Here is a 21,112-nt window from a genome sequence, read left to right as displayed (position 1 = left end):
GTAATTGGCCTAAATTAGCCTACAGAAGCATTTTGTTGTTGTTGTTCTACCTTGGTATATTCTCATCCACAGTTGCACAGCCGTAAAGAAAAACGATAATCCCTACAATCGAAGCTGGAATAAGCATTTGTGTATAAACTCCCAGCCAGGCAAAATACAGTCCAATCTTCTCTCCGAAGTATTTTCTGAAAGAAAAAAAAAAAAAAAAAAAAAAAAAAAAAAGGAGAGAGAGAGAGAATGTTTCCTATTTCTTAAAATATAACATGGCTAAAATTATGAATCACAGATGGATTAAGCATGGAGAAAGTAAGGTCTGATGACCTGTGGGAATTTTTTTCCCCTCAGAGGTCTCTCTTTCTCATGATGCTTGGAGTTAACCTAGTGATACAGGCACCAAGAAAGCCAGTCATTACAACTTGACATTTTTTTCTGGTTTTCTGCTATGTAAATTAGAATCTTTGGATCTTCTGTGAGAGCTAATCCTTTAAAAAAAAAAAGCATCTCATTTTCTTTAACATATTTACTCAGAGTGTCTCAGCTCTCACCGTGAGCAAACAGAATTCTTTGAGAATACTGAAATCCTGCACTCTTTTGAGCACTCTCCTGAGTTATGCTAAGCTGTGATTTTAGATGTGTGGGACAAGCAGGCAGATAACTAGAACAGAGAAATGGGACTTCTTTCTCATGGGGAGACTGTGCTGTAGTCTCCCTGGAACCCAAATTAACATCTCTGCCAGGTCCTGTTGGGCCACGCTGCTTGGCAGAGCTCCGCACTGCGTGCCATAGGCCAGTGGAGATGCATCCTCCCTTCCCTGGTGACTCCTCTGCAGGGAGGCCAGTACTTGTTCCAGATGGAGAGTCACCACAGGCAGTGATCGCCTGTTCCTACCCCATCCCCTACTAGCCTGAGCCTGTACACTACGTGGGACACGGCAGCTTGTTTCTAAATCCATGGAAAATTTTTGATTTTCTCTTTAAAACAAACAAAAACAAAAAACAAGGAACTTTCCATTCTCAGAAGTCCCACTGGGCTGTCCCAAAGACAGAGTCACGTGCAGGTACATCAGCATGTATAATAATCAATTTACATAACTTTAAGACTTCCTTGTGGAAACAACACATCAGTACAGTARCAATTCTCACCTCACCAGGTCAATGGGCTGATATTTATAAAAGACTCCATAGCTTGCCCACTCCTCACACAGGAGCTGCAAAACAGAAAGAAAGGCTAAAGCTAAAGCACTTCAAACAACTAGTTTCCCCTCTTCTTAAAGCAAACCGCAGAGCTCACACTGTGATCTAGTCTCACCACTTTGTGGTTTCAACACATAACTCAATCTGCCAATATATGCAGTCTGCATTAAGTATTAAAATCAAATTTGATGATCTGGCATACTATAATACAGTGATGAGTTCTACTGCATTAAAAGGCTCTTCAACAACAGGGCTGATGGAAAACTACGGTGGAGAGATGGGGAAGGTAGTCCTGATTTTATGATTTGTAGCAGGTATTTAGCAGAACGGATGTGAAAGATGAATGTGCTTTAAGTTGTCAGACAGAGCAAACTAGCATAAACTGGTTTGTTTTCACTATCCTAATATTCAGCATCCATCAAGAGAAAATGTGCAGAAGTGCCTTGAAGGCTGCATTTAAGAGCTGTTCAGATGAACATGACGATTTCCGCTCATCCTTTTGGTTAGGATATGGGCCAAGTTAAACAATGATCCCCATTAGCCATTTATAAAACTGAATCCCTCACAAAAACACATTCTTTTGAGACCTTCAACTTGTCCTTTACTCTGTAAAATATATAATTTTTTTTTTAAACTTCAGGTCAACAGAACAAACAAGAAATAAATATATATGTAGTACGTATGTACAAAAAATATTGCATAAAATAGATGGTGCTCCCTGACCACCAGGCATACTCTCCCATTACCATAACAGCTTCTATGGAAGAGGGGAGAACAGAAGCTTTGGATCTACTTGTGAATGCAGCTCTTTTGCTTCTTTTCCTGCTTTGACCCAGTGACACGAACTAGGCTACGGGATGTTCCTGGACAGAATACTAATAATTAAAGGACATGCTTTGGTGGTCACTTCTGTTTTCATGAATTCATCTGGMAACATTATCTCTTTCTCTTCTACTGCACTCTTAAATGTAAAAGCATAAACTTATTATTACTGAGATATTTCTTTTCATAGAATACTTGGCAAAAAAAAGAAGATAGAGCATGGAGAATTAGAAGAAGTTAGACAGGAAATACTCTGAAGTTCTAAAGCAGGTAAAAGTCTTAAGCTTTGCTGTCAGCTGGTCTTTTCTTTTTCTTTTTTTTTAGATTATCTGTAATTTTAATCATATTCAGTCACAATGTACCTATTCTAAATGCTGTCAGCAAACGGAAGGTTTACTTCCAGCAACAATCACATTTAATCTTTAACATTACACTCCATTACAATGGATAAATCCTTCAATATTTATCATGTAAGTGCAAACAGATTAATAAGATTAAGAAACTGCACGCCCAGAAACTACTCCTGGATCATCACTTTTTAAACTACTATAGTACAACAGTGCAGAGTCAATACTTACTGCTTGAATTACAAATGGGTAAACTGTACCACACTTTTGAGTCTCAGTCATCTCTTACTCTAACAATGTTTAAAAATCTGTTTTTCTACTGGCAATAATGCTTTACTACATCTACTGTACATTTACTATTGCTGTACTTTAACATGCTGCTTTTTTTAAAATCCACAATTCCCATGAAAGATCATGGGAATTTTGTATAAATAAGAGTGAAGCAATGGAGCTTCCAAAACTAAATATGCCAGATGGCAGAATTTCAAAAGCGAGGCTAGTCACCCTTCATGGGATTTGAAACACCAAGGTACTGTTCAAAACCCCACTCAGACTTCCCTGAAAAAAAATAAATAAAATCCAGATTTGGAGAGGGAAATGAATGCAATAACTAGAAAAGCAGTAAGTTTTGGATGGACTACCTACTCCTGTGTAGGTAGAGCAGCTCAGTTGGGAATGTCTTACCCAGATGTAAGAATCTCTTTTACTTTCAGGCTTGGACTATCTAATCCTGGACCTAAATGTGTGAGAGCAAGTGGATACTGATGCTCTCTCATTTTACCTCGTCAAAAGGTGAGTGAGGACTATCGGTGGGCTCAGCAGATCATGATTTGCTGACTGGCACAAGGAGCCATCAGCAAACAATCTCATCTGAATCATGGAGAAACCAAGGGAAAACCTGATTGCTCTGTGTACTCCACAGGCATGATCTCGGGCACACCACCTTCTCCTGACACTGCTCCTTAAATCTAGAGCTATCTCTAAGCCGTTAACAAAAAATAGTAAGTAAAGCATTAAAGCGTGGAGTGTTAAGGCAGATATACGAATACTAGCCTATTTACAAAATCAAGAAGTGGGTCATTCCTAAATTTTTGTGCTGTGGGCTGCAGCTCCATAAAAGACAAACTTAAWTTAAGTGGTTCCAGTGCTACTCATTGCAGTCATCACACCTGCTCCATGCAGCCACCTTAGAGACCATCCCGCCACCGTGAAATTGGCTCTGTAGCTTTGTGCTCTGCTGACTTTGTGAAGGAGCCAAGTTAAAAACAAACAAACAAACAAAAATACAACTCCAAAAAACTAAAAAACCCACACAATTTCAATCCAGATAACAGAAAATTTCAGAGCTATACCAAGCACTGCTTTGGCACAACAGAGAGGATGGTAACACCTAGGGATGGGTGCAGGATGCACAGCCAGGCCTGCTGTGGAGGAAACTGCGACACGGAGCCACAACCTAAGAAACATGACTCTGTCCACTAACCACTGCTACGACCAGGGAAACCAGCATTATTCATCCTGGACACAGAAGGACAGATCAAACAGGAGGATATTGCTCAAAGTCAGTAGGCTATTTACCGTGATAAGGAGAAACTTGACATATGTCAGCCTCCTACATTTCTCCAGTGAGATCCAAAAAAAGAAAAAGAAAGGCATACTGACATTCCAATTTCTGCCCATATGCATTCCTACTTCTGGCATTTTATCATAAAAAAGTCATACAGCAAACTGCAGTTTTGCAATTCTCTTGCCAAATCGTTAATACAAACTTTCCAAGCTGGACTGTTGTGCTGTATTTCTCAAGCAAATGGGTTATACCATTCAAAAAAATACAATTGCATATTTCCTATTATAAGAATATGATATCAAAAATAGTGATCTATGCATTTTCCTCTCTGCAACCCAGATTAATTAATCTTTATTAGTTTCTTAACAGTAAGAGCAGAAACAGCAGCTTGAAAAGCAGGCCTTTAATAAACTTCAATATTGAAATTTTTTTTTAGTCTTTAGAAATATATTGAGATTTCCTTCAGACATGTTTCCTACAGCTCAAGATCAACTGTCTATGTTTGGGGAACAATTAATGCTTTGGGGCACCTCAACAGTCACGTGCAGTAACTCAGATTATTCTTTTATTATTTGCTTCCTTTCTGCAGTCTAGGTTTGTGTTGAAAATTAGATCCTTTTTCTGTGACCTAAGCTTGTCAAGTATAGCAGGAAAATCCCAAACTAAGGAGATTTTGCATCCGTGACATTTTTCAATTTTGTATGGCACTTCAAACGTAAAAATAACATAGAAGTCTGTAGTTAAAATACAAATGAATTATTTCATTTATCCTGACATTTATCGGCCTGATATTCAAAGCACAGCTTCAAAGACATGATTATAGGAGATCAGTACACTAGCCCTAAATATTTACTTCATTTCTATGCCTCAAATCTTTAATTTTGTTATAAAAAAGGCACAGCCTGGCCTAGCACTTGATTAGATTAACAAAAGCTTCAAGAAGCCAGAAGAGACATGCCAAAAGATTATTTGAAGGAACTAGAAGCCAGAAGCCAAGGTAAACATTTGAGAACACACAGTGAACTTGTGAAATAAGTGAATCTGTGAGGTTTTAAAAGTTAGTAACAAAGATGATAATTCTGATGCTTTGAGAAAACATGGACTTCTATCCCATTTTTGCTTGAGCAATGTGTTGCTTAATAACAAAATGACATGTATGTGGTACTTTTAATGTAAATCAACAGAGAGAGGGAAAAGGAATAATGAAAAAAAGAACGAAAAATGTTGTTCCTAGACCTGAAAAATCAGGAACCTGGAGCTTAGCTTTGTCACTGACAACAGTAGCTGGCTTTTGGCGAGCCACTTGCATCTTAAGACCCAACAGGCCTTTAATTCTGGGTGCCTATTTTTATATAGCCAACTTGGAGGGCTTTAGATCTGCTTTTCATATGACCTGAGTCCGCACTTTTCCATGGACTTTCCTTGCAGATGTAATCATGAAGCAAGTCTGAAAGGCAAAGTTGGCGTGTTTCAAGTCTGAGACCCCAGCACATAGAGCACCCAAATTTAGTAACTTCTCCTGACAGAACTGATCTTAACCTCTCTGCCTCAGGTCTTGTCTGCTAACCAGGAAAAAATGCATATCTTCCGTGTGATTAGAAGCATGTATTACTTCCACTCTGACTTTAAGAAATCAATCTTTCTGCAAAATGTAGCTGAACTGATGTTTTCTGATGAACAGCATTTCCTTACAATAACTTCTACTAGCTTTACTRCAGTAAACACATGCATTTCAGTATGTGGACAATAAAATCAACCATAAACCATACAATTTATACCACAGACTTATATGAAAAGCAATATATATGCATCAGTACACATCCATTGGGAAGGCTCTGGTTGAACAGCTCATACCAGAACTTAGCTGAGATACAGGAGAATAACTACTTATTAGAATCATGACAACACTTATTCCTCCCAATAATTTTTTATGTTTTCCATTCCCTCCTTGCTCCTCCACCAGCCTGATTCTGATTCTCCCACTCCAAATTAGCAACTTGTTATTTCAGCAGCAGTTGGAGTGCTTAAATCACAGCTCTCCGTGGAGTGAAGCAGGATTTACATCCCATATGGATATCAGATCACAGCTGAGTATATTCTTATCAAATCTGGCCTGAAATAATACTACCCAAACTTCAGGAGGAGTTGTATGCAAATGCTATCAATATTCTACCAACACAGAGAGAAATGTACTATTATCAGCTTGGTAATTTATGCATATCAATAGTGCTTTCTACACTGGGGCAGATTTAAACACAGAAAAGTACTTAAGTACTTCTACTGCATGGCATTTGGTGCTTTTCTGTGTTTTTTTCTGTGAAATCTTGGCAAATTTCCACATTCCAACAGGTGACTTCAGGCTGAGACACTTGCAAACATGCAGAAGTCCCTCAGATCAACTTACTTTTCTGTCATTAGGTTCCACGTTTTCACCTTCATAGTCACCCTTTAAAAAAAGAAAATTTGAGTCATCCAGAGAGTCACACCAAGCTGCTATGCATCTTGCATATCCATGTATCCCACTCACTTAATGCATCAAAAACAGAAAAGCAATCTGTAAAATAACGCTGTATTTTAGGAGTTCATTTGTCATAGCACACTTTGTCTTCTGTCATCAAGCACATTAAGAAAGAGGAGTAATGTCTGTCATGGGGGAAAAGGAATGAATAAGTGATAAAGGTGGCCTAAAAATGTCAAGGGAAAGGATGTGGTATTTCTATGGTGTTTGGGCTTCAGCTTAGTCCACTTTAAAGAGAAAAGCCCAGCAGGGAGCTGATCCATATCCAGACTCTCCAAATATTCAGGGCTGATTAGATTTGAGGTTTTAATTTGGAGCTATTTTTAAATAAAATTAAGGAGTAAACTAAGATAATAAATAAGTTACATACATCAGTAGCTCTCTAAAGATGTTAGACAAGCACATGCAGAGGAGTTTATTTAAGTGGTCTGGATTTTCAAATTAAATCGTAGTTTAGGAAAGAGTGCTTGACATTCACAATAAACATCAGCCAGGCAAAGAGCCTGTTCTGATCTCAGTTAGTCTTATAGCTAGTGTAAAAGTTCCAGCATAAAATCAGTGAAAATGAGAAGAGCAGAAAACTAAAAAGACACACTTTGTTTCTGCACTTCTGTACTTCCACATACTGGAGAAACATCTGTAAAATCTGCATCAGGCTCAGTATTCTTTATACACTTTCCCAACCACTACATTAAGGGCAGCATTAATGAGACAKCCCCTTGATACCTGTTAAGACCCTGTAAGGGTCTAGCTCAAAGTGCATGTTTTCCAGTCCCTATCATACCTTGAAATTAGGAGTAAAACTTCATCAGCACCCAACTGCTGTCCACCTACCACTCTACTAAGACAGGATGGGGATCCCAAACTCAGGTATGAAGGCCAAAATTCCCTACTTGTCTCTAATCCTCTCTGTCTCAAAGAACATTACAGTTTAACAGATTTTGACATCTTACTCAACTGATCAGAAGGAGATTTCAACACTAACAAGGTCTAGAATAATATCTAGTCTCATAAAAATGTCACTCTGAATTCTAGCTCAGATTTTTTTCCCCAGTGGCAAGCAATCACACAGATGCACAGTCATTGATATCTCCCTATTTGCAAGAGAATGCCAGGAAGATTCAGATCAGGAAACTAACCACTGAAATGCCAGAAGTGCCACAGAAATAAATGTATCATAGCAGTGATGCCAAAGACCTTGGGAAGGTCAAAAACTAACACAAGCATTTCACTTGCTAAGCCACTAAAGCAACTCTTCCAATATTTTGGTAAAACATCACTTACGATCATCAAGGGTAGAGCATAGGTGGTAAATTCTTTAAAGCATGCATARTGATGGAAATAACGAGCAGAAGTTATTGCAGTCATCATAAAAGCAAGCAAAAAATTAGGCTCCTAAACACTAATGTTTGGGATGATGMCATTAGTATGCAAACACATTAAGGATTTCTTGGTGTCAGCTAGTAGACTTGTAAAATATACTCCAAGATCACTTACATCATGCAAAGGATATGCAGCACTGTAAACTCCATTGGCAAGCAGGCTGGTGATCCCTTTAAAAATAAAGACATATGAGTTGCTCACAATTTTGAGGTCAGATAGTCTCACTTTATCCTCCTTCTTTAAGATTTCCCTCAAAATAACAGTCATTTGGTCAGATAACGATTTTTCTGCCATCTCATTCCTCTCCATGTAGTTTCATTTTTAATCATATAGGTTATTAAACATGACTCATTTTATGAAATGGAAAACTGCAGAGAGCAAGAGGAAGTCATATATATTTGAGAATCAAGAATTAGAAGACAATGACTTGGAATTAGTCATTATAATAAATTACATTTTCTGAAAAGTCAGTTTGATTTAAGGGCAAGCCTGCAGATTTGAAAGTGTGTAGCAGAAGGCTCGATCACAAGAAGAATATGGCTGGAATTGATGGCATAAGGGAACACACATACAAACTCATCATACACACAAAGTTTTGAATTAAGATTTCAGATTGGTTAGAGAAATTGTAGGGAAAGCCTTTGCAAAGACCTTGGTGTAATACTTACCATATTTACCACATTTTCGTCTTTTATTTAAAAGTGTAGTTTCCTTCTTTCTTCCCTCTCCTTTCCCTGTTTACACATCCGTTTATTAGTTACATGCATGAGCCTGAAAGCAGTAAATGCTTCATCTACAAAAGGTATGTGGCATTGGGACTCTGTGGAGTTCTGCCTCCTCAGGTCTGGTATCACTCCTTATCCTTCACGGTAGAGTAAGGGAAGCAAAGGTGGACCAGGAGAAGTCGTGTGTCCAGCTGGGAGAGCATAACGCATGAGGGGCACTTAGAAATCTCAGTCTGCTGCAGAAACCCCTCAGGTTGCTGCACTGGATCTAGACCTTGGAGCTGTGGCACGCAACTTTTCTAATAATGTTCTGTCAGAGCCACCGGCACTAATGCAGCTATTGCCAATTACGGAGCATCACCCGCATCTYGAGGTTCCGCGTTATCTATGAAGATATCTTTGGTGATTCTGCCTGCCAGCCTTGGGTACTGAATCTGGACTATTTCAGGCTGATTAGTGCAAAGTCAAGTAGTTTTACTTGAGCAAAGCTAACCTGACTAACAACAATTAAAAAAAAAATCCGGCCACTGGCACTGTGGAGCATTTAAAGAAAACAAAAGCAGTGTGCTATGGTGGGCTTCATGTTGCTTATCAGCTTATTACTAACAACAGGGTGGGACTAGATTTGAAGGAACGGTGAGTATGAACCAGGAAACAGGTCACTGTAGGTTCAGAAGACATTTTGGCTATTCCTGTAGGGAAGATTTTTCAAATATGCTAATATTTTCAAGATACTAAGTCCCTGCTGATGGAATTGCTCCAGCAATGCTCTGAATCTTGCAGTATCATTATTTCTGAAAGTCCTACTTAAGATTATACAGTAGTACTAGGAGTTATCTGCAAGTATTTCCACACACCTGACAGAACCAACTGCTGAGCAGATAAATTATTTTTCTAGGGCTGTGCTACATAATATCCTTCTACATATCAGTCTTAAAAGATTAAGACATATTCGCATTTTCACAAATTTGCAAAATAAGTAACAAAGACTGTAGTGTTCACGGTGCAGCTGCCCTTTTCCTGCTGGACAGAAGTGCTGCAGCATTATCTGTGTTTGCTCAAATCTGTTTGAAACAACCTTTGCTGGGTTGTAACCCAGCGTTCCATCGCTGGAACACAAAGGACCCGATTGAGTTATGCTGACTATACCCATGGACATTCTGGCCTAATGACATTTTTATTAAGTATACTGTGTGACCTTGCCAGTCTGGAAGAAGAATGATCCAGGAATCCTAACGCTTTACCTTCCTTTAGTCTTTGCCCTATTCAGCAGACCCGTTTCCCATTTCTGGACCAAAAAAAAAAAAAAAAAAAAAAAAAAGTGAGTAACCAACTCCAAGGCAGGAATTCAAATTGAGCTCTATGACTTTCCCTTTTCAAGGCTGCAAATATGTAATTTGCAATAAAAATGATCCAGCATCAAACTCAAAACAGGGTCCTGAAAGTCACAAATGAATTTGGATTTCCCATGCTACAGGAAACAGCACTTCTGTTAATACTGGCTGAACACCAAGTAAATTTAGTGTATATAAGGGCTCAACAATTGTACATTGTACGTTGTTACTTCAACAGAAAAGTCAAAGCATGGAAATCATTTCTGGCGTAATTATTCTTCTGTTATTTGATGGATTTCTAAGCAGCTTATGGGTCAATATTGAACAGAACTACCTGTAATTCAAGTTTTCATTGTTTTATTTAACTGTTTGTAGGCAAATACACACTTTAACAGACCCCAAGTTATCAAATATTTTCCTCTCACGTTCATGCATTTTTCTTGTCCACGTTGGTTCCTATTGGTTGTCTGTCATTAAGAGTGGACACGAGGAAATTCAGCCTTCCATCTTATTTAATTTGTACTCCTATTAACTATCTGTTAACTTCTGTGGCACAACCAAATATATACCTATAACTCATAACATGTTTTAAAATCAACTGTAGATTGAACTGTAAATTCCTGTTTGCCCTTATTATGAACTTAGTTGTTAGAACTCAAGCCCTAAGGCTGAAATCCTGCAACCCTGGGTCACAGCAGTACAAACTYCACATCCACCGACCTTCAAACTGTTGTTTTGAGACCAATCAAATTTCCRTGACACCTCAGTCCCTGGCTCTTCTACTGGGTTAGTCACAGTTCCAAATATAATGGTGTTTCAGATAGTCACCTATTAAGACTCCTTCACTCAAGGATGATGGAAAAAACATCTTGTGATTAAAATTTTAGGACACTACTGAAGGGACTGGACCCACCTATATGCTTTCATTGCAAATACTGAAACCCATGGTGATGCTCTCATCCATCCACGGAAATCAGTGAATGTAAAACCAAACCAATGTAAAGTACATTATTGGCTTCCTAAGGCATATCGTAGTGTTTTATATTATCATCCAGTCCTGCTGCAAAGCACCTACTTAACATCTGCAGGGCCTATGATCAGTTAGCATTTGCTTTAGAGTTGAATCTGTATTCACATTTGAAAGAAATTCCAATTAGCCACATTAATTAGATTAAATTTCTAAATAAAACAATTATATCCATACACATCAAATCAGAGAGCACAGGAAAATCCTAAACTCCACAACCAATTACAACTTGTAATTATTTTCAATACCTGAAACGATATCCATCTTAAACCTAAATGAAGTTCCTTACCCATGCTATATTTTGCTTTGGTACATGTCGTTCTTTTCAATATTTCATAAACCTACACAAACAAAACGAGAGAAATGAAAGGGTTACTTCAGAAAGATACTTCTTTTCACTGGCAGTATCTATGTACAGCTCAAATGTAAGTATTGGCCAAACCAAGATGTTAATGAAGTCATCACTCTTTATTAAAAGTCATGGCATTCAGGATAGCAGAGTTTAAAGATTTCTATGCATAAACCTTTCTCTCTTGTACAGTATTAACTAAATAGACAGTTACCAAGATATCTGGTTGTCATTTGGCTGATAGAAACAGGGTTACGTTTGCCCACTCAATTAACAGAAATGCTRTTTCACTCCTGTTCGAGAAGACACCGATCAAAGCCCAGAATCCCGTTCCCAGCAGGATCCGGCACTCGGCCGTAAGCGGTGTACTGGGCTTGCCTCTGATGGGGCAAGTTGGCTTCGCTCCGCTAACTTCAACAGAGCTAAACACATCTCTCTGCCAGTGGTCGGGGCCCATAATGTTTATGCACATCTCTGAGTATGCAGCAGAAACTGGACTAAATAAAACAAGCTGACCTTAAAATCTCTTAGTTTGCATGATCTTGGTGGCAACACAGATGTGTTTATCTTACGATTTATTTTGTTTATTGTCAAATAACCTTTGCACATTTTATCACACCGCCTGAGTGGTTAAACTTTCACCCCGCGCTGCTCTGCTGAAGAGACGGGCTCTCAGGCAACGCCGCCCGCGCCAGCCCGGGGCCGCGGCGGGAGCCGAAGGAAACCGGAGGTATTCAGCGTGAGCAGAAGCACAGCCTGCCCTTYGCCTCCTCTGTCCGGAGGCTCGCTGAGCTTGGCAGGCTCATTGACCCGTGCGCTCACTCGGCCTGGCTCATCCAGAGCATCCGCCACTTTGGACCAGGCGGCAAGGAAGGGAGGAGAGACGCCCCTCGCCTCTCCAGCCGGGAGGCAGCTCAGGCCGGGCCGGCGGCGCAGGCGAGGCGGCCAGAGCCTGCCRGGCAATCCCCACGGTTCCTACCCCTCACGGCTTGCCTCCTGTTATCTTTTACCTTGAGCGAGTTAAAAGGCTGTCACAGAGGTATCTTCAGTTATATAATGTATTTTTTTTCCCCCTCTTAATAAGTAAAAGGTCTTTGGCTTAGCTTCTATTCAACAGACTCACAGGGAGTGACTAGATTCCTGTTGGTTTTGCAGTAGGCAGAAGGGTCAATATTTGCATTGTGGTTTAAAAATACATATCAGAAAGGCAGGAGAAAACTTTAAGAAGCAGGAATAGAAAGAAAAATGCATGCAGAATAAAGTTTTACTGAGAAACACTCCATGTGCCTTTTAGTACTAGGTGACCTACAGGGATTGCCAACAAAGCAACAAACCAGCTATTATTGTTAGGTGTCAGTGTTCCTTCAGTGATCAAAAATAAAAATAAAATAAAAACTCYCTCATCTCCCTCCTGCTCTCTCCAATGTTTCTGGCCCATGTCCGGTTAGTCTAGGTGGCTCATCTTTTTGTCCTTTGGTGCCGTTTTGTTTTGCTGCCTTTCTCAGCCAGCCTGTTCTTGTGAATTTTAGCTCTCCACTTTCTCCCTTAAGTTTCTTATCAGTACATACTCCTTCAAGTTTTTTACACTATATTTCTAGGTGTGTAAGAGAAAGTCTACAAATAAAAGCTACTTTTTCAATCTCAAATGAAATGTTTTATTGCAAATGAATCAATTCAATGTTTGTTGTCTTCCTTCCATTTCTGTGCTGCTGAATCTGTCTGCCTTGGTCAAATTCACCTACCAATGACAGTCTGCATTCAAGCCAAACGCTGCACTTCAAACTACAGGGGAACTGCCCCACAGTGGCCTGCACGCTGGAGCTTCAGAGAAGGAAAAAGCCAGAAATCTTACAGCCCTTACCACTGAAGCAATAAGAGCCAGCCATAATGTGATATAAGTCTTTGGTCTTGGTCTTTCCAAAACCACTTAGCATCTGAGAAAATAAAGTTAAATCATAAGACAATAGCACGCTCACGGTCACCTTCCTCTGCACCGATCAGCAGCAGAGGAACAGGGCAAAGGGCCCCTATTTCACTTTGTAATAGCGTTGCAGCCCTTGGCATAACCCCTTCCAACTCCCCTGGATGTCACATGAGCTTTCTTGCAATTACTCCCTCAGAGGCTATAGCAGGGACTCACCCTTATCTCCCATTCTATTTTGTGTGCTGTAAGTCATAAGAAAGTGCTCAAATGCAGGAATGGCTCCGCCAAGTCTCAGTACCAGGCATGTGTGCATCATACTAGCTAATGTAATACAACCTAACAGATACATAAATAGTTAATCAGAACAAGCTGCAGTTTTCTGTCTTTGTTGTGTTTGCTTAATGTAAATTTTGATGTTAACACAAATCCCAAATATACTAACATCATTCTCTAACTCAAACTGGCTTAAAAATTATAAATATTAGTCTCTATTAATACCTGGCTGTTTCATTGAACTTTTTGTTGGGAGGTTTCGGAACACCTTATAAAAACAGCAACGTATAGTTGCAAAAGACTAACCAAGACACAGAGGTCTACAGTTGCTTTTCCAGTTAGCTACTGGCAGAAACAGCAGTAGAATCTAAGTCTATTAATTTCTAGTGATATTTCTATTAGGAAACTACGTCCCAGGTTACCTCTGAAGTAGAAAGAGGATCCAAATTATTTTACAAAAGGTGGCAACTTGTTTGTATCAAACACCATTCGTCATATAAGCCAGAGCTGGAAATGCTTTCTTGGCATTTAAATAATTGATGTCATAGACAATTCCTGGCATTTAGTAAAGACAGACAAACTTGTAATGGGCATGTACTAAAGCTGGCAAAGGGGCTTTTAACACCATGATTAAGAAACTATCTACCATAAATTATTTATATACAGTACTTACTATAGTGCTTCTAGTTTTGCTGTCAAAGAAGGAATCTCTGTCAGACAAATCAAATCTGTTGAAAGATTAGAAGGAAGCTCATTAGGTTAAAAAAAATGCCAGCAATTTCCTGCTCTTGTTGACCTCTTCAATATTTTCCCTCACTGTTACCATTGAAGAATACCTTGTAGAAACCTCACAAAAAAGAAAGTCCATCCCAACACTCATATTTTAAAGAAGTCACTTATCTGGTTCATTAGTTTCATATATTTAGTATTTTCTGTAGAAAATAGGCTGTTGATGCTCATTTAAGCTGAACTCCTGCCACTGCTGGCCTACAATTTCTCATAACCTCATCACCCAGACTGCACTTCAGCCCCGTGAAGCTGGTCCATCCTCCCTCACTCAGCAAATACACAGGGGGCCACACCAAAAGCAGCCAGCGCTGTAAGGCATGTCCTAGCCTAAGCTAATAAATATCATTTGGGCTTTCTCTGAGTCATCAGGCTAGTTTTCTGTAGGAACATGTCATATGCAAGAAACATGCAGATTCATTTCCTGCCAGTCTAAGAATATGTGAAATGTCATATGCATTGACTGGCCCCTCTAACATGTATCTAATACACAACTCCATTAGTGTTCTGTGTCCCTTTATTATTATTATTTTTTTTTTTAAAAAAAAAAAAGAACATACGTACAGTGAAGAAATCCTGCCTTAGGACTGTTATTTGTTCCAGCTGGCACATACATAAACACGGTCTTCAAAGCTTCTCCTCTGGGATGCTATCCAAAGAAGAGCAGCAGCAAAGCAATCCAAGGCAGGCAAAACTTTGGTCGGGCCTCGCCTTCAGATTCTGTCTTACACCCACATTTACAGCTATTCTATTGATCTGAGCATTGAAGTCGATGACAAAGCTATCTCTGACTTCATACCACATACAAAGAGAAGGCCTGGCTTGTGGTGTACGTTGGAGTGAGTGCTCGCACAAGATGAATGAGATACTTCTTCAATCTATCAACCTGTACCTCTGCCTACAAGTTTTACTGCTAAATTTATTTTACATTAAAGAAGACCACCATAAACCACATCATGTTATTAATTCTGTTCTGCAGCCTAGAAGTATTTCTGTATCCTTATATAGGTATGTAATATATACCAGACCATAATGGTGACTAAAAGCACACAGATTTCAAAGCCTCATTCTTCACCAGTGAACTAAAAAAAAATTATTGCAAAATGGAAGAAATGTTCTTTATAGTAATCATTAACAAAGTGTTGGCTTTCATTTTTATTTCACCTATTCATGCCTCAGTTGATATCAGAAAGGCTAGGACCTGTTGACATGAATATTTACACAAAGCTTTCACTTACAAGTGCTGTTTCTCTCTGGAGAATGGGTAGGAGAGGCGTTTCACTGTCTGTGGTTTGTGTTCTGCTACTTTTGGTTGGATGGGTTCTGTTATTTTTTGAATTACAGAATTAATCTTTTTCAGAAGACCGTGGGTCTGGTTGATCTCATACATCTGAGTGTGTAAAAACAAACAGAAAAAACAGTAAAACTTTAGTGCTTGCAAGTTATCCATAAGAGAGACTGAGCTGTAAGGAATAAAACATCAATTAAATAAATACAACAAAGTAATGAGAAGTGTAGCTTACCTTTTTGAAGACATTCAGAAACACAAAGATGGATTGAAAAAGTCAAACTGAGGCAAACACAAGAAGTCTATTTATTCTCTCGGAGCCAAGGCACAGCCTTTGCTCGCTTCCAACTAATTTGCCCGGGGTGCTGCACAGAGGCAAACTCTGCAWGTGCTCCTGAGACACCGGCTCCTCTAGCATTTAGTATTTTCTGGGACAAAGGGAGSAAGGACTTACAGAAACACCCCACGCAGACCAAGAGAAGTGGTCTTGGTACGATACGCCTCTCTGGTGTATCGGGGGCTCTCCGGTGAATACTGCATAGGTTTCAGGAGTTTTACCTCTTAAAGGTAAAAATTAATGACTYGTATTATGGTTCCCCAAAGGAACGATAATATCTTGCATATCCTTCAGAAGACACCAAGTCTACTGCAGTTCTGCAGGGCTAAGGCAAGTACCAAAGACATGGGAATTGTGACAGCAGGTTGCAGAAGATTTTGAGCCTCACAGTCTGAGTGACAAAAATCTACCTGCAGCCTGCAGCAGGACTCCCACTGCGGGGAAATAACTCGATGAAAGGCTTTAGGCCTGCGCTGGCTCGTGGGCACACCACTAGGCTCACGTCGTGCTTCTCCAGGGCTGTGCCCAAAGGACCAGTSGCCTCTTTGGCAAATGGACAAAATTTCCACCCTAACTTCTCTTCTGTGGCAAAGCAGCTTTAACTACATGAGCACAACAGGCCTTTTTGATTTACTTTAATTAGGCTTCTGATCAGAATTGGTGATAAGTGATGTAATAATGCACATTAATATAAAATCCAAACCAAAASCATAGTTTTAGTTTTGTAATAAATGACATGGGCTTTGAGACTGTCTCTTGTTCCATTACAGACTTCTCTGCAGTCTGGGACATGCACTTAGTATGTCATTAAATATTAATCCATCTCTAAGCTATGCTCACTGGACAGGTAGCTATCTATCACAGATGACTGAGAATTTAGCYGCTGATGAAAATATACTGCAGTTTCTTTAATGATATTTCAAATATTCTGAAAGGTAATTTATTTTGTGGTAGCACAGTCCTAACTCCTGCAAACATGACTAATGATGTACATCAACAGTTCCCTAAACCCAGTGCACACAGAGTATTACTCTTGCATTCACTTTCAGAGGTCCAGCCTTATGGGTGAGAAAAATATTCACCAAAATGCACACAATAAAACTCATGAAGGACYGTACAAGATCATTTTATCATATACAGACACTGCAAGAGCCAAGAATTCCCCAAATCTATTCCTCCCTCTAGTTATTTTTTTCTGCTGAGCTAATTTAGTGACTCCACCTCATTTTCTCATTAAATACAAGAGGAATACTGACCTTCTTGCCAGATCGTCTGTGAAGATCAGTTAACTATTTTAAAAATGCTTGTGGGAAGAGAAGTCTGCATTTGTTAGGTGTACAAAGATAAGCGTACATTTGAACTGTGCTTTCCAGAGGGGAGGAAAGGAGAAAAAAAATTAAAAATCAGCACTCACCTTTTTTGTGGGCATCTTGAGCTTAAGAAATTCTGCCTCTCGACACAACACATTCCACGGTGCATGTATTTTTACAAATCCAACCCCAAGGATTTTAGTCTTAAAAAAAGGAAGAGAAAAGGTGACAATGCTACTACTAAGAGAAAACTAAATACTTTTCTCCCCATTGTGTTACATCCATATTTAACGAACAAAGGGTCTATGGCAGACAATGCTATCAATCTCATTTGTTTGAAACAACTACAATTTCTAGCAACAGGACAATCACTGGACACCTCACTTTGCTGAGTTGCTACAAAATGCTCCCATCACAAATACCATCATCTTCCAAGACGATTATCACAAGATTAAACAGAGACAATAAAAACTGTTTGGGAAACAGAGACTAATGTCTGTGGACACAAATATAGACTTAGCCAGTTAAATCTGAATCGCAGGCTTACAGCCAAGTGCCATGATTTCTTGAGTGCTTTGTAATTAATGGAGTTGAGAAAGTCCCTACTGCCTAAATTGCCCATATCTCAAAGGATCCTAACTGCAGTAAAAAAGAAAAGGCGCTTCCTATGCAGATGGGAATATCTATATTAAAACACTATGCATTTTAAGTGGGAAAATTAGTAGGAAGAATTTTAAAATAATAATAGTATGCTTGGTTCCTATGCCTTATCTGAGCTCTTCTCCAGAAGCACGAGTCTGGGGTTTTGCTTCCGGTGCTCTCCAATACACCTGTACTTGTTTGCCAGTCTTGTGCGACTAACCATTTCAAAGACACTGGACAAATGATAYCAAACTAGCAAGCAAACATTCAGCAAACAGAAGAGTAAGAAGCTTTAATGGAACTTTCTAATTATGCTGTCCTACAAATTCAGGCAGTTTTAATAACTGGTTTTCAGACACCAATATTCTGCACCTTCTTTCTAGAAATCCATTGCTCAGAGGCCATAAATACATGTCAGCACTCAAACATGGCAACARTTCAAAACATTTTTGAATTTACTTCACCGAAGTGAGTTTAAGTGACTTAGTAAACATCATCTGTTTAAGAAACAGTTGCTCTTTTCGCAATGACTAAGGCCTCCAATGCAATTTCAGGGCATGCCTTCCAAGCTCAACTGATCGTAGGCTTTTTCCCTACGCTGATATGCTGGACTTGGAAGCTGATGCAGATCCCCAGACTTTGAACTCCATACATTTCTGAACTGTTTTGATATCTTGTACTGAAAGGACAGTGTTCCCTAGGACAGGTGTTTATGGTGTCCTGGCATGAACTCAGAAGCCYTCTGCATCATTTGAAGTCTTATTGCTTGTCACAAGTGGGGACGTCCCATCTTGTAAATATTTTTAGATCTCTGGAAATCCCGTGTCATGTCATAATCTACCGCAACAATTTCCAATTTGACAGAAAGCAGTTCTTATTTACACCTGGGGACAAAAAGTACAAGTCTTTTACAATGTACCATTGGCTTTATCTGTAATTTGTGAATCACAGGTAACAGACACGTTTTTTTTTTAATACTCTGATCACAAATCTAGATGTTTAACCTCAACTTGTAGATCCYGTTTAATAAAACTAACAAAAATGTTTACCCTCTCTCACAATAATTCCAGGCATATCAGTTGGATCAGTTCAGTGTAATAGCTTCTTTTGAAATTAATACGGCTGTGGCTATTTCTACTAATCGCACACTGGCAGTACTTCACACACATCATTTTTTTTTTACAGTCTAATGATCTTTTAATAGAATACTTTGTTTTGGGGGTTCAGGTGAAAGGAGTTATATTCTGTATTGCTGGTGTCTAAGAATGGAGAGAAAAATTGTAACACAGACACACGCACTTGAACTAAAGCATTTACTAAAACGTCCTGAACAGGTTTCATTCTTTGGAAGGCTATACTGAAGTATAAAAGTTTCAGTGTCTTTATCAATTTATTTATTTATTTATTTATTTATTTTTTTAGCAGAACTAGAATTACTGGTGGACTCAAACCACAGCATACTGCAAACTAACCAAACTTAGATTAGCTTTTAGAGCAATTTAAGTCTCACTTTTAGATACAGTAACATGTCAACAACCTGTGTTGCAATAATGGATATGCCACAACCTGCCACAGTCAAGCAGATTGCCAGGAAAAACCTCACCTCTCTGGGGCATTACCAACACTGGGCCTATTCCTGTGAAGCGAATTTCATCAGTGGGCAAGGACAACACTGCAAGACTGAAAGCAAATCCCGGCAGTGTTGAGCCCATGCAACTTCTGTTAGAGTCAGGTTCACAGGACCTGCTCAGCATCTCCCAGGATTTGGCCATCAGTTATCTCCCCTATCTTTAACCATTGGAAATGACTCATTACATCCTCATCTCGTTCCAGTTCCAGACCAGCCTCCATGAGGTTTCCTTCGTACTCCTCCCGGCGAAACCTCTTGTCATCCTCATGGTAGTCCACGTGAGGCTCATTTTCCACCATCTCTAGGTGCACTCCCTTCCCAGGAAGCGGCTGATCCTGCTTGGTGCTTCGGGCACTTGAATCATTGTGATGAATTCGCCTGGCGAGCGTCTTCCCTGCTGAGGACTTCTTGTAATGATAAACTAGGATGTAATCCACTTTTCTCTTGCCATCTCTAAAGTAGAGTCCATATTTGCAGTCTGCATCTGGATTTCTGGATAGGGAATTTAACAACTAGAAGCCAGGGAATGCATGGACAGAAAGAGAGGGRAGAAGAGCAATTAGTGCATGTGTTGATGGACATCAAACAAATCATGCATTTCTATTAAGTACCCTTTCTTGCCATGAACACACAATGACCCATCTGCAAACTGCAAACATACAGGAGCAGCCTCCATGGGCTCAAAACAATTTTGCAAGTTAACACCTGCTATTTTGCTGATTAGTCACCTGGGATTTTATTGGCTAGAAATAAATAGATAGAATGACTGGGATTTAATCTAATTACCAGCACACTGGCTCATAAGTCAGCTACTTGGTGGATTTGGTTTTCTCCTTTGTGAGTTAATCACCACCAAGATCATCTGTCCTTTTCGACTCCTAACATCTGTGTTTCAATTCTGACAAATAGATTAATATCATGTGCAAGCATTTCTCACTTCTCTTATCTATAGCTGCAAGTTCATATCATCTGAGAAAGAGATCATCTTAGATGCAGACTGAAGGGAGCCAGCTGGTCATGAAGCACAGCCAAAAACACAAATGGGCTGTAGTCAGGGAAGGGAATTCATTGCTTACTGAGTTCATCACTTTACTCCCCTCTTATAAAACCCAATCTCTTTGCAATCTGATGATGGCAAAGGCTTTATTCCAGTCTTGATTTTTGCTGTGCAAGTTTGCTCTGCAGTCTTGCAAGAAACCTAAGGCTTAAAACAMAACTCCACTTTCAAGCATTTATCTGAAAACTACACAAGACAACTGTAAAAACATACAAAAATACCAACAAATACTGGTTCCTGCCTTCAATAACACYTTTCATTCATAATCCTTAATTCTATACTTGAAGATGTACTGACCATTTTYAGAGTGCAAATTGACTACTAACTTGCATTTGTTTTTACACTAAATACTTATCGCAGCAGTGACCTCTCAGAGATCACAGACATTATCTGGCTTTTAATTTCACAGAAGAATTTTAAGCCTCTATACACGCTTAAGGCCTAAAAGGACTCCAAATAATAGCAATTAGCTACCAGTTGTAAATCATACTGATCAAAATCAATTTGGGATGCATAAACCTTCTGCTCATTTTGAAACTACAGCTATGAACGCAGGTTATTTACAGACAGCTGTCACTATCAAATTTTTAAAATCCAGA

General features: G+C 39.3%; 1 protein-coding gene across 3 annotated transcripts in view; it reads right to left on the bottom strand.

Moving 5' to 3' along the window:
• The window catches only part of ANO1 (anoctamin 1), a 90,121-nt gene that overhangs the window by 28,224 nt on the left and 40,785 nt on the right, over nucleotides 1-21,112 (bottom strand). For 2 of the 3 annotated variants that reach the window (XM_085300922.1, XM_085300924.1), the window contains exons 3-11: nucleotides 19,642-19,968; nucleotides 17,289-17,387; nucleotides 15,488-15,639; nucleotides 14,137-14,191; nucleotides 11,207-11,258; nucleotides 7,946-8,001; nucleotides 6,335-6,376; nucleotides 1,144-1,208; nucleotides 51-185 (exon numbers count right to left, since the gene is read on the bottom strand). In XM_085300922.1, the coding sequence (XP_085157048.1) occupies nucleotides 51-185; nucleotides 1,144-1,208; nucleotides 6,335-6,376; nucleotides 7,946-8,001; nucleotides 11,207-11,258; nucleotides 14,137-14,191; nucleotides 15,488-15,639; nucleotides 17,289-17,387; nucleotides 19,642-19,968 (983 nt within the window). Of the gene's footprint in view, nucleotides 1-50; nucleotides 186-1,143; nucleotides 1,209-6,334; nucleotides 6,377-7,945; nucleotides 8,002-8,499; nucleotides 8,566-11,206; nucleotides 11,259-14,136; nucleotides 14,192-15,487; nucleotides 15,640-17,288; nucleotides 17,388-19,641; nucleotides 19,969-21,112 lie in introns of all 3 variants that reach the window. The other variant, XM_085300925.1, reaches the window with a different exon arrangement.

The sequence above is a fragment of the Rhea americana genome, unplaced genomic scaffold (assembly GCF_003343005.1).
Source record: "Rhea americana isolate MKP2758 unplaced genomic scaffold, rheAme1 scaffold_17, whole genome shotgun sequence".
Lineage (NCBI taxonomy): Eukaryota > Metazoa > Chordata > Aves > Rheiformes > Rheidae > Rhea > Rhea americana.
This window is presented reverse-complemented; position numbering and strand designations above follow the sequence as displayed.